Source organism: Panthera tigris, chromosome C2 (assembly GCF_018350195.1).
Source record: "Panthera tigris isolate Pti1 chromosome C2, P.tigris_Pti1_mat1.1, whole genome shotgun sequence".
In the NCBI taxonomy this organism is placed as follows: domain Eukaryota; kingdom Metazoa; phylum Chordata; class Mammalia; order Carnivora; family Felidae; genus Panthera; species Panthera tigris.
The window spans coordinates 150,568,533-150,584,987 of NC_056668.1; the positions used below are offsets into that span (position 1 = coordinate 150,568,533).

The following is a 16,455-nucleotide window of genomic DNA, read 5'->3' on the forward strand; positions in this document are numbered from 1 at the left end:
TAAAGGACTCCCGAGACTCTTAAGGCTTTGAGTTTGCAACCTCAGTCTTAAGGATAAAGACAGGAGGGGATTATTGAGCATTCCTGCTGTGTGCAGGGGGTGGTGGAAGATGCCAGGCAGTTTTAGACTGGGGGAGGTCAGAAAGACATGGACTGGTACATGTATTGAAGTACTGGGGGGATGGGAAGGAACAACTGTTCAGGTTGGCTTCCCTAGAAGCAGAATCTGAGATGGGGATTCTTATTTAATCCCCATCTTTAGTATTATTATTATTTTTAAAATTTTTTAACGTTTATTTATTATTGAGAGACACAGAGAGACAGAGCGTGAGCAGGGGAGGGGCAGAGAGAGGGGGAGACCCAGAATCCGAAGCAGGCTCCAGGCCCCGAGCTGTCAGCACAGAGCCCGACGTGGGGCTCGAACCCACGAGCCGCGAGATCATGACCGGAGCCGAAGTCGGACTCCGAACCGACTGAGCCACCCAGGCGCCCCCCCCCCCGCCCATCTTTATTATTTAATTATTTAATACCAAATGATGACTTAGTAGAGGAGTTGCCCTCTGGAGAAGGAAAGAGGGAAGCAGGATGGAGAGAAAGAGGAACAAACAAGGATAGGGTCTCAGCTGAGCCCACATCGGCTGGAGTCCACCAGGAGCTCTGGAGCACCGATGACGTCACAGAGGAAGCCCACCTGGAAGCGAGGGCCAGCTTTTTTCTACGTCTCAGTCAGTCGGACATGAGGGAGGGAGTTGTAGCCCTCCAGGTGAAGGGGCTGCCTTTTGGCTGAGGACCGTTCTTCAGGGGAGGGGACAGGTGTGGGCGGTCGCCCGCCAACACGCACCGTCCGCAGACAGGTTGCACCTGCAGCCAATGGGGCCTGGAGGTATGCCCGCAGCCTCCACCGTGACGGATGACCCGGGCCACCCTGAAGTGTACCTGCCTTAACAGACAGCGGTTACATTGTTCAGCATGTTCATCATCTGCACCGTCATCATCAACTGCGTGTTCATGGCCACCGCCTGTGGGAAGGACAACAGCAACATATATACCGACAATGCCGAGTAAGTGTTTGTCCCGCGCTCACCCGACCTAAGGTTTGGAACAAATACGCCTAAACGACCTGTGATTAGATCAGAGTTCAGCTATACAGAGAAAGACAAAGTCGCCCATGGTCCCAACTTCCCAGTGCAAATGTCGGAAGGGTCCATTTTAGTTTGGTACACATATTTTTAACAATTATTTTTAAAGACCTCCAAAATAATAAGCAGCGCACTTACAACTTTTATGTCTAGCTTTTAAGAGGTTTTCTTTGTGTTTATAGAGGCTTTATAGGAATCTGCTTTTATGCTAATATAACATTCTATCAGGTGAATAAACCATAATTTACTTAACCGTTCTAGTATCTTACTCCTATAAATATCACTGCAGCAAGCATCTTTTTTGCATAAAGCTACTTTTCAAAAATGATTACTTTTCTTAGGGTAGAGTCTTAGAAATGGGTTTACTAGATCAAAAGTACATTGCAATGCTTGAAAAACATATGGGGACAAAATGTTTTCCAAAAGGTTTGGGATAGTTGTTAATTTATGGAGTTAACAATATTTCCATTTCCCATGTATCATTTTTGCTTTTTCCCTGGTGAGTTTGAGTGAGTTCTTCCTATAATTAAAATATTAACTTTTCGTAATTTTTAGTTGGCTATTCAGTAATGCAAGTTAATTTTTCAACTTAGAAAGTTCTGTATTTTGATAAATATTCTCTTATCAAAGAGAATGTTGTCCTAGTTTTTCTAATTGAACATATTTGCTGCTTTAGTCTTTCAGGAATATATTGAATAATTGAGAGAATAATAAGAAATCACTTATTTTATTCACATATTTTTATCCCATATTTAGCTTAACTGTGTGATAGGAACCATCACAGTCAACATACAGAACGTACAGAACATTCCAGACACTCTAAAATTTCCACTTGGCAGTCAATCCCTTGACCCCCACCCGCAACCCCAGACAAATACTGATCTGCCTTCTGTCGCTCTAGACCAGTATTGCCTTTTCTAGAATTTAATATAAATGGACTCATATAATGTATATGATACCATACTTTCCTATCTGGCTTCTTCCACTTAGCATGTTTTGAGATGCACCTGTGCTGTTGTTTGTATCACTAGCTTTTCCCCTCCTTGGTGTTGAGTTGTATTCCTTTGTATGAGCATATCACAATTTGTTTTCCCATTCACCTGTTAATGGACATGTGGGTTCTTTCTAGTTTTGGCCATTATGAATAAAGCTGCTAAGAACATTTCTGTATAAAAGTCTGTTTATGGGGATCACTTGGGTGGCTCAGTCGGTTGAGCATCTGACTCTTGATTTGGGGTCAGGTCATGATCCCAGGGTCGTGAGACAGAGCCCCATGTTGAGTTCTGTGCTGGGTGAGGAACCTGCTTAAGATGCTGTCTCTCCCTCTGCCCTCTACCCTGCTCATGCTCTTTCTTTTTCTCTCTCTAAAAATTGAATTAATTAAGTAGGTAAGTAAAAGTCTTTTTGTAGATATATGTTTGCGTTTCCCTTGGATAAATACGTAGGAGTGGAATTGCTGTGACATATATGTGAAGTATATGAGTGAGTAACTTTGTAAGAAATGGCCAAACTTCTCCAAAGTGAACTGTTTTACATTCCTGCAATATATGAAGGCTTCAAAGTCTTTATTAATTTCATCCTTAATTTGCTCTTCTATTTCTAGCTTCTTAAGGTAGAAACTTAAATAGTTGGTTTTAGACCATTCTTCTTTTCTTGTACAATTGTATAAAGCTATAAATTTCCACTACGCACTGCTAAAGAAAGCTTCATCCCACATATTTTGATATGTTGTGTTTTTATTACCTTTTGGGTAAACATTCCCTACTTCTTATGATTACTTCTTTGTCCCATGTGTTATTTAGAAGTGTGTTTTTTTCCAAATATTTTATATTTTTCTAGTTGCCTTATTGTTAATGATTTCCAATTTAATTCTGTGGAAGGGATATACTCTGTAAGTTTTCAATCTTTTGAAATTAGGAGAAACTTATTTTATGGCTCTATGGGGAATGTTTCATGTGTACATGAAAAAATGTGGATTCTGCAGTTTGATATGATTGTCTGTAAATAGTCCTATTAGGTTAAGGTGGTTGATAGTGTCATTTATATATTTTATCCTTTTGCCATTTCAATTAGTACTTCTATGAATTACTGAGGAGAGGCTTGAAATCTCCATCTATGATTGTGAGTTGGTCTATTATCCCTTCATTTTTGGCAAATTTTGCTTTATATATTTTTGCAGCACTATTATTAGGCACATACAGATTTATGGTTATTATATCTTTCTGATGTATGCATTCTTTTATCAGCATGAAATGCCCTTCTTTGTCTTTAGTAATATTCCTTTTAGTATTTGTTTTGTCTGAGGTTAATACAGCTGCTCCAGTTTTCTTAGGCTCATTGTTTGCATGGTATATCTTTTTCCATCCTTTTACTCTCAACCCTTTTGTGTTTTTGTATTTATAGTGTATCTCTTGTAAAGAGCACATAGTTGGCTTTTGTTTTTTATGCAGTGTATTTTCTAATCTCTGCCTTTTGATGGTATATTTATTTCATTTGCATTTAATGTAATTATGAATATGCTTAAATTCAGGTCTGCTGTTTTTCTATTGGTTTTCTGTTGCTCTCATCTGTTTTTTGTTCCTTTCCTCTTCTATCGTTCTTCCATTCCTACCTTCTTTTTTGTTAATCAGGCATATTTAGTATTTCATTTTAAATCTCTACTGTTTTTCTGTTAGATTTACTTCTTTGCATTACTTTTTAGTGATTGCTCCTTCTCTGTCGTTAAGTGGGACTTGGGTCTAGTTAAGGACAGTGAGCTTGGGGCTATGCCTTGAAGCAAGGGGCATGGATACTGCTGAGAATAGAAGTGATCCTGGGCAATATTACTGGGGAAAATGGTCTCCCCTTTAGATAGTTGGCTATTCCATGTGAGGAGCTAATTGAGAGTGGAGGAGTTGCTCATTATTTACTGCAGTGTCTCTGGAAGCCTTTGTAGTCAAAGTGTAGCTGAGCCTGCTCGGCTCTTCTAGTGAGATGCAATGAGTCTTCTTTTTCCTATTAATGGAAAGCAGTGGCCCAATTGGATGCTAATCTGCTCAAAGGTCATTTTCACTACTAAAAGACCCATAAGGCAAAGATATGAAAAAACCCTTGTCTAGGCTGTAGGGAAGCTGCTGCTGTCTCCTGGTGGCATTTGTACTGACAATGGATGCATAAAAGTGAGGGTGGGAGGAGGAGGTTGAAAATGTTTTTACAAAAGAAGGCATGTGACTGAGTTATTAGGCCCATGGGGGGAGAGTTTCTCTAATTTTGTCAGTGTCCTTTGGTTAGAAAACTTTTAAATGGGAAATTGATTCCAAGTCTATAGCTCTCAGAGAATGAATGCCAAAGTGCCCTGGGATCAGGCGATGGTGTTCTCTTAACCTACCTGGACACCACCCATGGCCCTGATTGGATACCCTAACCGTGCTTGAACTGACAGTGACACGCTCCAGAGGGCCTCATTTGCCTGGTGGGTTGGGATCTCTCTGTCATGGAGCTCCCAAGCCCTGTTCCTTGTGGTGGGCATGGCTGTACTCCATATCAGATAGCATGGTGGGTCTGCCTGTCCCTCTATTGGCCAGGCAATATTGGGAGTGGGAGGTGGGAGACCAGGTGGTTAGGTAGAAATGGCAGTCAAGGGCTGCTGTCTCATTTGCCTGAGACCTAGATGGAGATTTGCAAAATCCCACAAATCTGCAATTACAGCTTTTCCCAAAATACCCTTAACTTTGTAATTATGCCTGTTTTTTTAAAACGGTATTTCAGGGCAGACATGAATTAATCTGCTATGTTCTTTTGTCACCTAAAAGGTGATCAGCTTAGAAAAAAAGGGCTGAAGCAGAGAGCAGCTCATAACCATTTCTGCCCTTGGATTTGGCTACTTTGGATTTTTCAAGTTTCCAAGATCTTAGCTCTTTAGCTTTGTGGGCTGCCAACGGTTGGATGTTCTACCAGAAAAGGTCCATTTCTTTTACTGTGAACCAACAGATTGTTTGAATTGATTGTTTCTGTCCCCAAAGTGGAACCTGTTGGTGTGCGTGTGCCCACGTGCGCACGGACAGACCCAGCATTTTTAACAGACTGTTTTAATTGTGGTAAAATACACATTACAGTCACATAGTTGTGCAACCAATTATCACCATCCGGCTCCAGAACTCTTTTCATTTCGCAAAACTGAAACTCGGTGCCTATTAAACACTAACTCCCCTCCAGTCCCTGGCAACCACCATTCTACCTTTGGTTGCTATGTATTTGACTGCTCTAGGCGCCTCACTTAAGTGGAATAATACAGTATTTATCTTTTTGCACCTGGTTTATTTCCCTTAGCAGAATGACTTCAAGGTTCATCCACGTTGTAGCCTGGGTCAGGGTTTCCTTCCTTTTTAAGGCTGAATAATATTTTTTGGTATGTACCCCATTGATCTGTTTATCCATCAGTGGACATTAAGGGTTATGGTGGGCTATTGTGAATAATGCTGCTGTGAACGTGCATGTACAATTATTTCTTTGAAGTCTTGCTTCAGTTCTTCTGTGTGCATGCCCACAAGTGGGATTGCTGGATCACATGGTAATTCTATTTTTAATTCTTTTGAAGAGCCTTCGTAGTGTTTTCCATGGCTGTTTGCATCATTTTACAGTACTGCACGAGAATTTCTGTTTTTCTGCATCCTTACCAACACTTGTTATGTTCTGAGGCTTTTTTTTTTTTTTTGAAAGCAGCCATCCTAATGGGTATGAGGTGATATTTCACTGTGGTTTTGGTGTGCATTTCCCTGATGATTAGTGGTATTGAGCATCTTGTCGTGTGCTTGGTTGGCCATCTGGATGTCATCTTTGGAGAAACGTCTAATTCAAGTCATTTAGCCATTTTTAAATTAGGTTACTTGATTTGTGCTGTTTCTTTTTAAATTTAGTTTTTTAATTAAAATCTTCTTATGGAAATGTAATGACATCAATACTGTATTAGTTTCAGGTGTATAGTGATTCAAAGTTTATATACATTATGGGATGATCACCATAAGTCCAGTCACCATACAAAGTTTTACAGTGTTATTGACTGTAGTCCCCATGGTGTACATTACATCCTCATGACTTCTTTATTTTATAACTGAAAGATTGTACCTCTTAATCCCCTTCACCTATTTCATCCATCTCCCAACCCCCTCCCCTCTGGCAACCATCAGTTTGTTCTCTGTGTCTAGAAGTCTGTTTTGTTTTGTTTCGCTCTTTAGTTTCTACATAGAAGTGAAATCATACAGTATCTGTCTTTCTGTGTCTAATTTTACTTAGCATGATACCCTCTAGTCTATCTTTGTTTTCATGAAGGGCAAGATTTCATTCTTTTTTATGGTGGAATAATATTCCATTGTGCACATATACCACATTTTCTTTACCCATTTATCCATTGATGGATACTTAGATTCCTTCCATATGTTGGCTATTGTAAGTAATGTTACAATGAACATGGCAGTGTGTGTATCTTTTCAAATTAGTGTTTTCACTTTCCTTGGATAAATACTCAGAAGTGGAATTGCTGGGGGCGCCTGGGTGGCGCAGTCGGTTAAGCATCCGACTTCAGCCAGGTCACGATCTCGCGGTCCGTGAGTTCGAGCCCCGCGTCAGGCTCTGGGCTGACGGCTCGGAGCCTGGAGCCTGTTTCCGATTCTGTGTCTCCCTCTCTCTCTGCCCCTCCCCCGTTCATGCTCTGTCTCTCTCTGTCCCAAAAATAAATAAAAAAGGTTGAAAAAAAAATTAAAAAAAAAAAGAAGTGGAATTGCTGGATCATATGGTACTTCTATTTTTAATTTTTGAAGGAACCTCCATATTGTTTTCCACAGTGGCTGCACCAATTTCCATTCCCGTTAATAGTGCACAAGGGTTCCCTTTGCTGCATCCCTGCCAGCACTTGTTTCTTGGCTTTTTGATAATATTCACTGCGACAGGTGTGAGGTAATATCTCACTGTGGTCCTGATTTGCATTTTCTTCATGATCAGTGATGTTGAATGTCTTTTCACATTCCTGTTGGCAATCTGTATGTCTATTCAGGTCTTCTGCCCATTTTTAATCAGATTATTTGTTCACTTGATATTGAGTTGTATGAGTTTTTTTTTTTTTAATATTTTTTGGATGTTAACCCCCATGTGATATATCATTTGCAAATCTTCTCCCATTTAGTAGGTTGCTGTTTCAATTTTTTTTAAATGTTTATCTCTGAGAGAAAGAGAGAGAGAGACAGACAGACAGATAGAGCACAAGTGGGGTGGAACAGAGAAAGGGAGATACAGAATCCCAAGCAGGCTCCAGGCTCTGAGCTCTCAGCACAGAGCCAAACACGGGCGTGAAGGGCTCAAACTCGTGAACTGCGAGATCATGACCTGAGCCGAAGTTGGACATTTAACCGACTGAGCCACCCAGGCACCCCTAGTAGGTTACCTTTTCATTTTGTTGATGTTTCCTTTGCTGTGCAAAAGCTTTTTACTTTGATGTAGCTCCATTTGTTTATTTTTGCTTTTGTTATCCTTGTCTGGGGAGACAGAACCAAAAAAATATTCCTGAGACCGGTGTCAGAAAGCTTACCGCCCAAGTTTTTATCTAGGAATTTTATGGTTTGGTTCTTGCATTTAGATCTTTAAGACATTTTAAGTTTGTTTTTGTATATGGTGTGATTTTTTTGGTTGTTAAGTTGTGGGAGTTCTTTGTATATTCTAGATATTAACCTCTCATCAGTAATATGATTTACAAATATTTTCTTCTTGAAGTTTTATAGTTTCTGCCCTTGCACTTAGATATTTAATGCATTTTGAATTAATTTTTATACATGGCATAAGGTAGGGGTCCAACTTCATTTTTTTGCATGTGGGTATTGAGCTTTCCCAGCGTTATTTGCTGAAAGGCTATCCTTTTTCCATGGAATAGTCTTGGCATCTTTGTGGAAAATCATATGACCATATATGTTAGGACTTATTTCTGGGCTCTCTGTTCTATTCCAGTGTTCTATATGTCTGTGTTTATACAGGCACCACACTGTTTTGATTAGTTTAGCTTTGTGACAGGTTTTGATATAAGGAAATCTGAGACCTCCAAGTTTTTCAAGATCATTTTGGCTTTTCAAGGACCCTTAAAATTTGGGGTCCCGAAGTATGAATTCCAGGATGGATGTTTTTATGTTTGCAAAGAATGTCATTGGGATTTTGATAGAGATTGTACTGAATCTGTAGATCACTTTGAGTGGTACAAACATCTTAACCGTATTAAGTCTTCTGATCCACGAACATGGGCTATGGAAAGATCCAGCTTTTAACCTTTTCGTTTATTCTCCTTGTTTCTTTGCCATCATCCCCTTCTGTACATCAAAGTGACAATTCTAGAATAGTGATGACAAAATAGCAGTGACAACCCCCGTCCCAAGGCCCCAGGTTGCTAAAACAACTCTCAAGAATGTGGCCATGGAACTAAGCACTGAACAGCAGCTTACAACTTTATCTGTGGGCCTGTTGCTTAGAAATTCTGACTACTAGAACTTGCTTACGATGCTTGCCACTCTGAACTCGGGTTTGCTGAAAATCAGAATGCTAAACGTCACACTGAAATGTAAAAAAACCACATAAAGGCCAGGTAAGACAGATGGCCTCTCTGCTTTTCCCATCACTTACCATATTCCTTCTTGTTCTGAATGATTTACTTTGCAGGTATGTCTTCACTGGGATTTATATTTTTGAAGCTTTGATAAAAATATTGGCAAGAGGTTTTGTTCTGGATGAGTTTTCTTTTCTTCGAGATCCATGGAACTGGCTGGACTCCATTGTCATTGCAACAGCGTAAGAATGTCAGAGATGTTTATTGAGGAGACTTGGGGTGGGAAAGAAGCTCCTTGGCTTCCACCAGGGGTCTCTGTGGGTCCATGTGAGTAGCTAAGCATGTCCTAATAATGCCTAGAGCTCTGAGTGCAGCGTGGGTTGGCCCTGAACAGCATCATGCAGCCAATTGGCCAGAGGCCTCCACACGTGAATCCATTTCTAGGCCACATTCATGCTCTCCTTCCTCCAGCCATTCACTCCCCAAACAGTGGCCTGTGATGGGCCAAGTTCTGTGCAAGATACAAGGGTTGTGATAATGAAAACAAAACAAAACAAACAGACATGGTTCTCACCCTCTTGAAGCTCACAGTCCAGATGGGAAGAGAGAAAATTAACAACCATTGCAATCTGGTAGGGTGAGTGCTGGGACAGGAGCTGGGCATGTATCGGGCTGTCAGAACGTGTAGGAGGAACCACGGAATCTGGAAAATCTTTGGCTACTGCAAGCTCTCAAGGAGTTTTCCTCATTTTCCTCTAGAAGTTTTCTAGATCTGGCCCTTATGTTTAAGTCCATGGCCCCTTTTGAGTTAATTATTGTGTGTATATTGTATATGACATGAGGTGAGGATTGAAGTTCTTCCCGGAGGAAAGGGCATCAGTTTGGCATCTGAATGATGACACAGGGTCGGCAAAATGAAGAACAAGAAAAGCTACGGCCCATCACTGGCACAATAATAGTAACCTAACATTACTTAATTTGTGCCAGCCATCGTCTTAAGCACTTTGCTTATGCTTTCCTGTTTAGTATTTGCAAAAGCCCTTTGAGGTAGATGCTATTAATTCCCAAGTTTGACATTTGAAATTCAACGGTTGGGTGATCTTGGCTATTGAAAGGTGGCGTAGTGCAGTGGTGAGAGCTCAAGAGTCAGATTGCCTGGGTTCCTTCTGGGCTTGGCCACGTAGTGAGACCTTACGTAAATGCACTGGGCCTGGAACCCGGTAGTCAGTCAATACATGTTTTGATTGATTTCTCTTATCGATAGCTGTAGCCACAACTGCACGGACTATTCCAAGGGATCTTAATCTATGTCCAAATATAAAAATTAGCCGAGAACAGCCTCCCGTGCAATCTGTGGCCCCCAGCTATGGAGAATGATACTACAGACCCCGAGATGAAGGTGGGGCCAAGAAGGTGAGGCCCCAGATTTCACCTTGGTGGACAGAGAGCTGAGGCCACGTTTATTTGTGGCCCGCGTGGAGATACACAGCGCAGCTGCAGGACTGAGTAGGCCCAGGCTTTTCCTGTGCTTTGTCTTCTAGGTTTGTATCATACTCACCAAGTATCAGGGCCAGTGGCATCAGTCTGTCGTCCCTACGTACCTTTCGGGTGTTCAGAGCTTTGAAAGCAATTTCGGTGGTTTCAGGTAAGTCAGTCTGACTTTCAGCATTGCCTTTTAGTGGGAGGAATGTTCTTGTACGTTAAACGTTTCCCAAGATGACGTATAAACCAAAACCAAACAAATTCTGCTTTCTTCATTTGTTTGATCATTCAACAAATGTGTCTTTGAGCACCTCATATGTCTAGAGACTGTGCTAACTACTTGGGGTATATCAGTGAGTGAACACACAGAGGTCCCTGCCCTCAGGGAGTCTACATTCTGAGTGGGAGTAGGGAGACAGATACTGAGCAATAACTATAATAAATAGGTAATTACCTGCCCTGTTAGAAAGTGCTATGTGCCATGGAAAAATAAAAAGGAAAAGTAACCAACAGGAAGGCTACTGGAAGCCGTGGGTTCAGGGAAACAGGATGTGGTTTTCAATAAAGTGATCAGGATAGGTGTCATTGGGGAGGGCGTACGGGAGTGGATTTGAAGGCAGCGAGAAGAGTCCCACAAGCGGGTGTATGGGAAGGAGTGTCCTGAGCACAGGCAAGAGCTAGGAGTGCTGAGACTGAGGAATAGAAAGGATACAGATGCGCCGAGCAGACAGAGTGAGGGGCCAGGTGGTGGAGGTGGACCACCCTAGTGAAGGCGGGAGGTATGTAAGCACTAGGAGGACTTGGGCTTTGCTGTGAGATAAATGGGAGAGCTTTGGGCAGAGGAGTCACATGACCTGACAAGGCTTTTGTTTTGCTTTGTTTTTATGCAAGTTGGCCAACACACCATGATACGTTCGTTTCAGGTGCACGATATAGTGATTCAACAGCTCTATAAACTATGCTGAGCTCATCGCAAGCATAGCTACGATCTGTCGCCATACAGCACTCTTACAATACCATTGACTATATTCCTTATTCTTTTCTTTAAATGTTTATTTATTTTGAGAGGGAGAGAGAGTGCAAGCAGGGGAGGGGCAGAGAGAGAGAGAGAGAGAGAGAGAGAGAGAGAGAGAGAGAGAGAATCCCAAGCAGACTCTCCACTGCCAAGGGAGAGCCTAACGCGGGGCTCGATCTTATGAACCGTGAGACCATGACCTGAGCCAAAATCAAAAGCTGGATGCTCAACCAACTCAGCCACCCAGGGGCTCCTCTATTCCCTATTTTGTGCCTTTCTTCTGCACGGATTACTCATTACAAAACTGGAAGCCTGTACCTCCCACTCCCCTTCTTCTGCCCATCCTCCTTCTTCCCCCTCTCTGGCAACCACCAGTCGATTCTCTGTATCTATGAGTTTCTATTTTGTTTTGTTTGTTCATTTATTTTGTTTTTGAGATTCCACATGTCAGTGAAATCATGCGGTCTTTGCCTCTCTCCATCTGACTTATTTCACTGAGCGTCTAGGTCTATCCGTGTTGTTGCAAATGGCACTCTTGTTCTTTTTTATGGCTGAGTAATATTCCTGTGTGTGTGTGTGTGTGTGTGTGTGTGTGTGTGTGTGTGTGTGTATTTACATTTACCACGTCTTATTTATCCATTCATCTAATCTGACAGGTTTTAAATGGACTGCTCTGGCTGTTGCATGGAGAATAGAGCGAAGGGAAGGAAAGGCAGAAGCAGGGAAATCAGATAGGAGACATGGTGGTCGCCATGGAAATGTGTCACTCAGATCTGCTGCGGGCAGCATAGCTGAATAATGATCCCAGCTGCCACGTCTCTGGATTCACCACTGCATCCGTGTCCATGCCAAGATCATGCTTTCCCGCATGTCAGGGGGCCTAGTGCAGGCCCATTGCTGAAGGACATGGGCCCCCTCTAGTGGGAGACGTTAGTTCAGGGGCTCCTCAGCAGCCAGGTTGCGACTCTCTCGCAGTGGCTCTTCTTGTCCACTCCTGCTTCCTTCCCACTCTCCTTTCCCAGCTGTCAGCGCTGTGTCACGGCCCGAGGCTCTCCCTGCCAGCTGTGCTCTCTTCCCCTTTTTCTTCACAGGCATGTCACCCAACACATCCCATGCAGTTCTCATTCCAGAGTGTCTGCTTCTCAGAGAACTCGAACAGAGGCACAAGAGGCCACTGTCATAATCCAAGAGGAGAGACGGTTGTGCTCTAGGATCAGGTGGTGTGGAGGAGTGAGTCAAGGTTCTTGGCCCGAGTGACTGGCCAGATGGAGTCATCATTAACTGTAAACCCTCTTCACTAAAAAATTTTCCCTCTCTGCAGTCCTTCCCTTGCCCCTTCTTCTTCCCTTCCCTTCTAGTCTCTTCTATCAATGCTTAGCTCCCCCACCAAAACGCTAGGCAATTTGGATCCTTTCAAAAAGAGGCAGTGGGTTGGTTATTTTTTGAAGCCTCAGAAAAACAGCCGCGTAATGGTAAACTGGCAGTCAAGGACGCTTTATGTAGGATTTGCCCCTCTCCTTCTTTTCTTCCTCTTTTGCAAGGTCGGCCTTGGTTTCCCAAGTTAAGTGAGGGGCTCAGTGCCTTGTGTTTCCTATGGGTAAAATATACATCAGGCAGTCACTTAGCAGCTGTAGAGTTTCCTTCTTCATCTCTAAACAGGTGACCATAGTCTCTGTTTTGACCCATGAAACACATGAGATCCCTGGATACTTTCTGGAAGTAAGGGCATGAGGTATGATCCTTTAAGGAACTTTGTAAAAATTATTCAGGCATCCCAGCCGTCTTTCAGCCAAATCTTCTTGCTTGGGAGAAGACTCAAACATGTTGTTATAGATGCGAGTCGGGCTTAGGTAAGGTTGAAGCGTCCACTTGTTTGGCTGCCGCTGGGGACACGGTGAATGTCCCAGCTTGGCCTGAAGCCTCCTCCTTATGCGGCACTGCACTTTGTGGGAAAGTCATTTGCTGCCGCTTTGGCCTCCTGTTAGGTGCCACTTTCCGTTCTCAAGTCTACCCGTCGTGGTTTACACGGATCACTGGAAACGTTGTCACTCTGTGCCATCCCACACACTGTAAGTCCTGTCTGGTTGTTTATCTCTCCACCTGTGCTGACAGCGGGGCCCCTGGCTCAGTCATGGGCTGGGGCTGACTTGTTCTGGCTCCGCAGCAGGAGAACGTGCCCATCCTTTTCCAGCTCTGCATCCGGGGACGTCGTGCTGTTTAGCCTGAAACCAGCTGGATGGGAGGGCTGTACGGAGGGAGAAGAGGGATCTGCTGCGCAATTCTGCAAACAAGGAAGGCTGTAAATGCTACAGATGGGAATTTCCCTGCACATACACCCCCTCTCCCCTCCCCAGAAAGCTGATTTTAAACATTTGCCGTCCTACCAAGGATGGTGTCCTTATTTTGAAACTTGGCAGCCTATAGAGTGCCGTGGACACAGTAGGTGTTTAGTAAATATTTCTTGAATTAAAAAAACCCCTATTAGAAGTAGTGATCCGAGTTCCCCCCGCCCTAGAATATTCTCATTATCTGAGTCCAGAAAGAGCTCCTCCTTCTAGCTCCCTGCCCCCTGATTTAGCGAGGTCTCATGGCACCTTGCAGAGCTTGTGGTTGGTAGTGACCACTGAACGTTAAATACAGCTCTGTGTCCTCCTCTAGGGTGGCCTCACTGTGGCCTTAATGCTGCACGGGACCCCCAGCTGTGCGTTGTCTGCACAACTGTAATCAAGTTGCCTATATGGGATGTTTCTGTTCGGTCTTCTAACTCGCCCTGCGGAGCAACCCCGTCACAGACACAGGGCGGGAGGAAGAGGCTGAGCCCTCGACTGGTGCCCACCCAATGGCACGTAACTGCTCTGGCAGAGTTAGAACCAGAACCCGGGGCAGCAGAATCCTGGGCCAGGCTAGTTTACAGTCCCAGCCTGCAGTCGGGTGGCACCCGAGGCCTTGGACATTCGCTCCACGCCCTTTGCCTGTGTCTGCTGTAGACGTGAGTGGGGGCTTCTTCCCACCCTGGTCCTTTTCCTCCCCAGGTCTGAAGGTCATCGTTGGGGCCTTGCTGCGCTCTGTGAAGAAGCTTGTTGACGTGATGATCCTGACCCTCTTTTGCCTCAGCATCTTCGCCCTGGTAGGTCAGCAGCTCTTTAAGGAAAATCTGAACCAGAGATGTGTCAGGAAGGACTGTAAGGATATGGATAACCTTGACGGTAAATATTCTGCCCTCCACACCTTGGTCCGTGCATGGTTAACTTTTATTCTCACCATTCATGCTATCTACAGATCTACGTTCCAGAGTCTTAGAAGGGAGGATGATTTCATCCTTCCAGGGGTCTCACACGGGCAGATGCGCTTCTTAGAGAACTGCCTCATTCCTTGGGTTTCCATGGAGAAGGCAAAGCCTGAAGCCACATCCATACAAGTGGTGTCAGCTCCCATCCCTTCCCCTGTGGATCTGTCCACTCTGTGTCATGTTTTTCTTTATTTATTTTTTTTAATTTGAGAAAGAGAGAGAGAGGGAGAAGGAGAGGGAGATGGAGGGAGAGAGAGAGAGAGAGAGAGAGAGAGAGACTGAGCGTGAGCAGGGGAGGGTAGAGAGAGGAGACACAGAATCTGGAGCAGGCTCCAGGCTCTGAGCTGTCTGCACAGAGACCACTGTGGGGCTTGAACTCACAAACCATGAGACCAAGAGCTGAGCCAAAGTCAGACACTCAACCGACTAAGCCACCCAGGAGCCCCGATATCACTTCTTTTTCTGCTGCACCCTCTCCACACTGAGGTCGACCCTCCAGCAATTTCCCATGTCCTGGATCTTGCATGGCTACCCCGTTTCCATGTCTGTCTTGGTTTATTTAACTTCTCGTGGGTTGCGTCTGTGTCCAGCTTCCCCCAGGGCCTGGTCTCTGGTTCAGTTTTATGCACTGAGAGGCCAGGGGGGCATGGTGGTGTCCCTGCTTCCTCCTCATCCTTCTTCCTTCTTCCTTTCCCTCCTTTTCTCTTGCTCCTTCCTGAGGGCTTACTGTCTGCTTCTTCTCTGGCTGCCCACTTCGATCATTTTAGAGGATTCCAAACCATTGGTTTCAAGCAAACCTGGCACATTGGCTGTTGTCTTTCCTTTCAGGTTTTGCTTTTAAATCTGAATTTATGATTCTTTCCTTTTCAGACCATTGCTTTGAAAAGAAAGATTCCACTGAATTCAGAATATGTGGCAGCTGGATGGGTGAAAGGTAAGAGGTTCACACTCTCCTTTTTTCTCCCAAGCAGATCACTTGTGTACCTTTTGGGGTGCTGTTGCAAACGGTCTTCATCTAATGACTCGTGGAGGCAGTGATGGCAGTTGACAAACAGTCCCGATTATTGCATGCATCTACGCAAGTTTCGACATGCATTATTAAGTTATTAACAACTCACCATTGTAATTAATAAAAATAAAATCAATTATTTTTAAAATTAATAATAAAACAATAAACTTACTGTAATTGCTACGATATTCATTTAAACATGAATTTAATATAATTCAATTAATTTCATATAGTTTAAAAATAATAAAAAAATAATGTAACATAATTTTAAAAATTAATATAATAATTATTTCCAAGTGTTTACAGCAGCTTCCCTTCCTCCCCAAAGTTAGGTTGAATTAGTAGCTGAAGAAACCTACTGAGAATGTAGTATTTTGACTTTATGGAGTGAGTATTCAGGACTTTCAAAGGTTAGGAAGAAGGTTATGACTGAGAACCTCATGGAATCCTTATTTTCTGTTCAATGGCATGGTCCTGATGCAAGGCTATTTGAACGTCTTTCTCAGGTGCTCACGTGTTGATCACCAAAGCCTCTAATTTCATACACGGTTTTATGTGTGTTCACAGGCCGCTCGTAGCCCTCTGGCCCTTTGGGGATACCCTTCTTTCTTCCAGGGCCTCAGTGCTCTCTTGTGGTGAGAAATTCAATTCTGGGTGATTTAATGAGCATATTTCAACGTTTATTTATTTTTGAGACAGAGAGAGACAGAGCATGAACGGGGGAGGGTCAGAGAGAGAGGGAGACACAGAATCTGAAACAGGCTGCAGGTTCTGAGCTGTCAGCACAGAGCCCAATGCGGGGCTCGAACTCACAGGCCGTGAGATCATGACCTGAGCCGAAGTCGGACGCCCAACCGACCAAGCCACCCAGGCACCCCTAATGAGCATATTTCAAATTAAGATAATACACAAATCCTTCTCATAAAATAGGCTAAATTTGCACCCCAGTAGCAGATAAGTATCA

General features: G+C 43.5%; 1 protein-coding gene across 1 annotated transcript in view; it reads left to right on the forward strand.

Moving 5' to 3' along the window:
* SCN11A (sodium voltage-gated channel alpha subunit 11) overlaps window positions 1-16,455 on the forward strand; it is a 94,291-nt gene that overhangs the window by 13,721 nt on the left and 64,115 nt on the right. Inside the window, exons 4-8 of the mRNA XM_042999271.1 lie at window positions 959-1,060; window positions 8,810-8,938; window positions 10,238-10,341; window positions 14,226-14,399; window positions 15,353-15,416. Of these exons, the coding sequence (XP_042855205.1) occupies window positions 959-1,060; window positions 8,810-8,938; window positions 10,238-10,341; window positions 14,226-14,399; window positions 15,353-15,416 (573 nt within the window). The remainder of the gene's footprint in view (window positions 1-958; window positions 1,061-8,809; window positions 8,939-10,237; window positions 10,342-14,225; window positions 14,400-15,352; window positions 15,417-16,455) is intronic.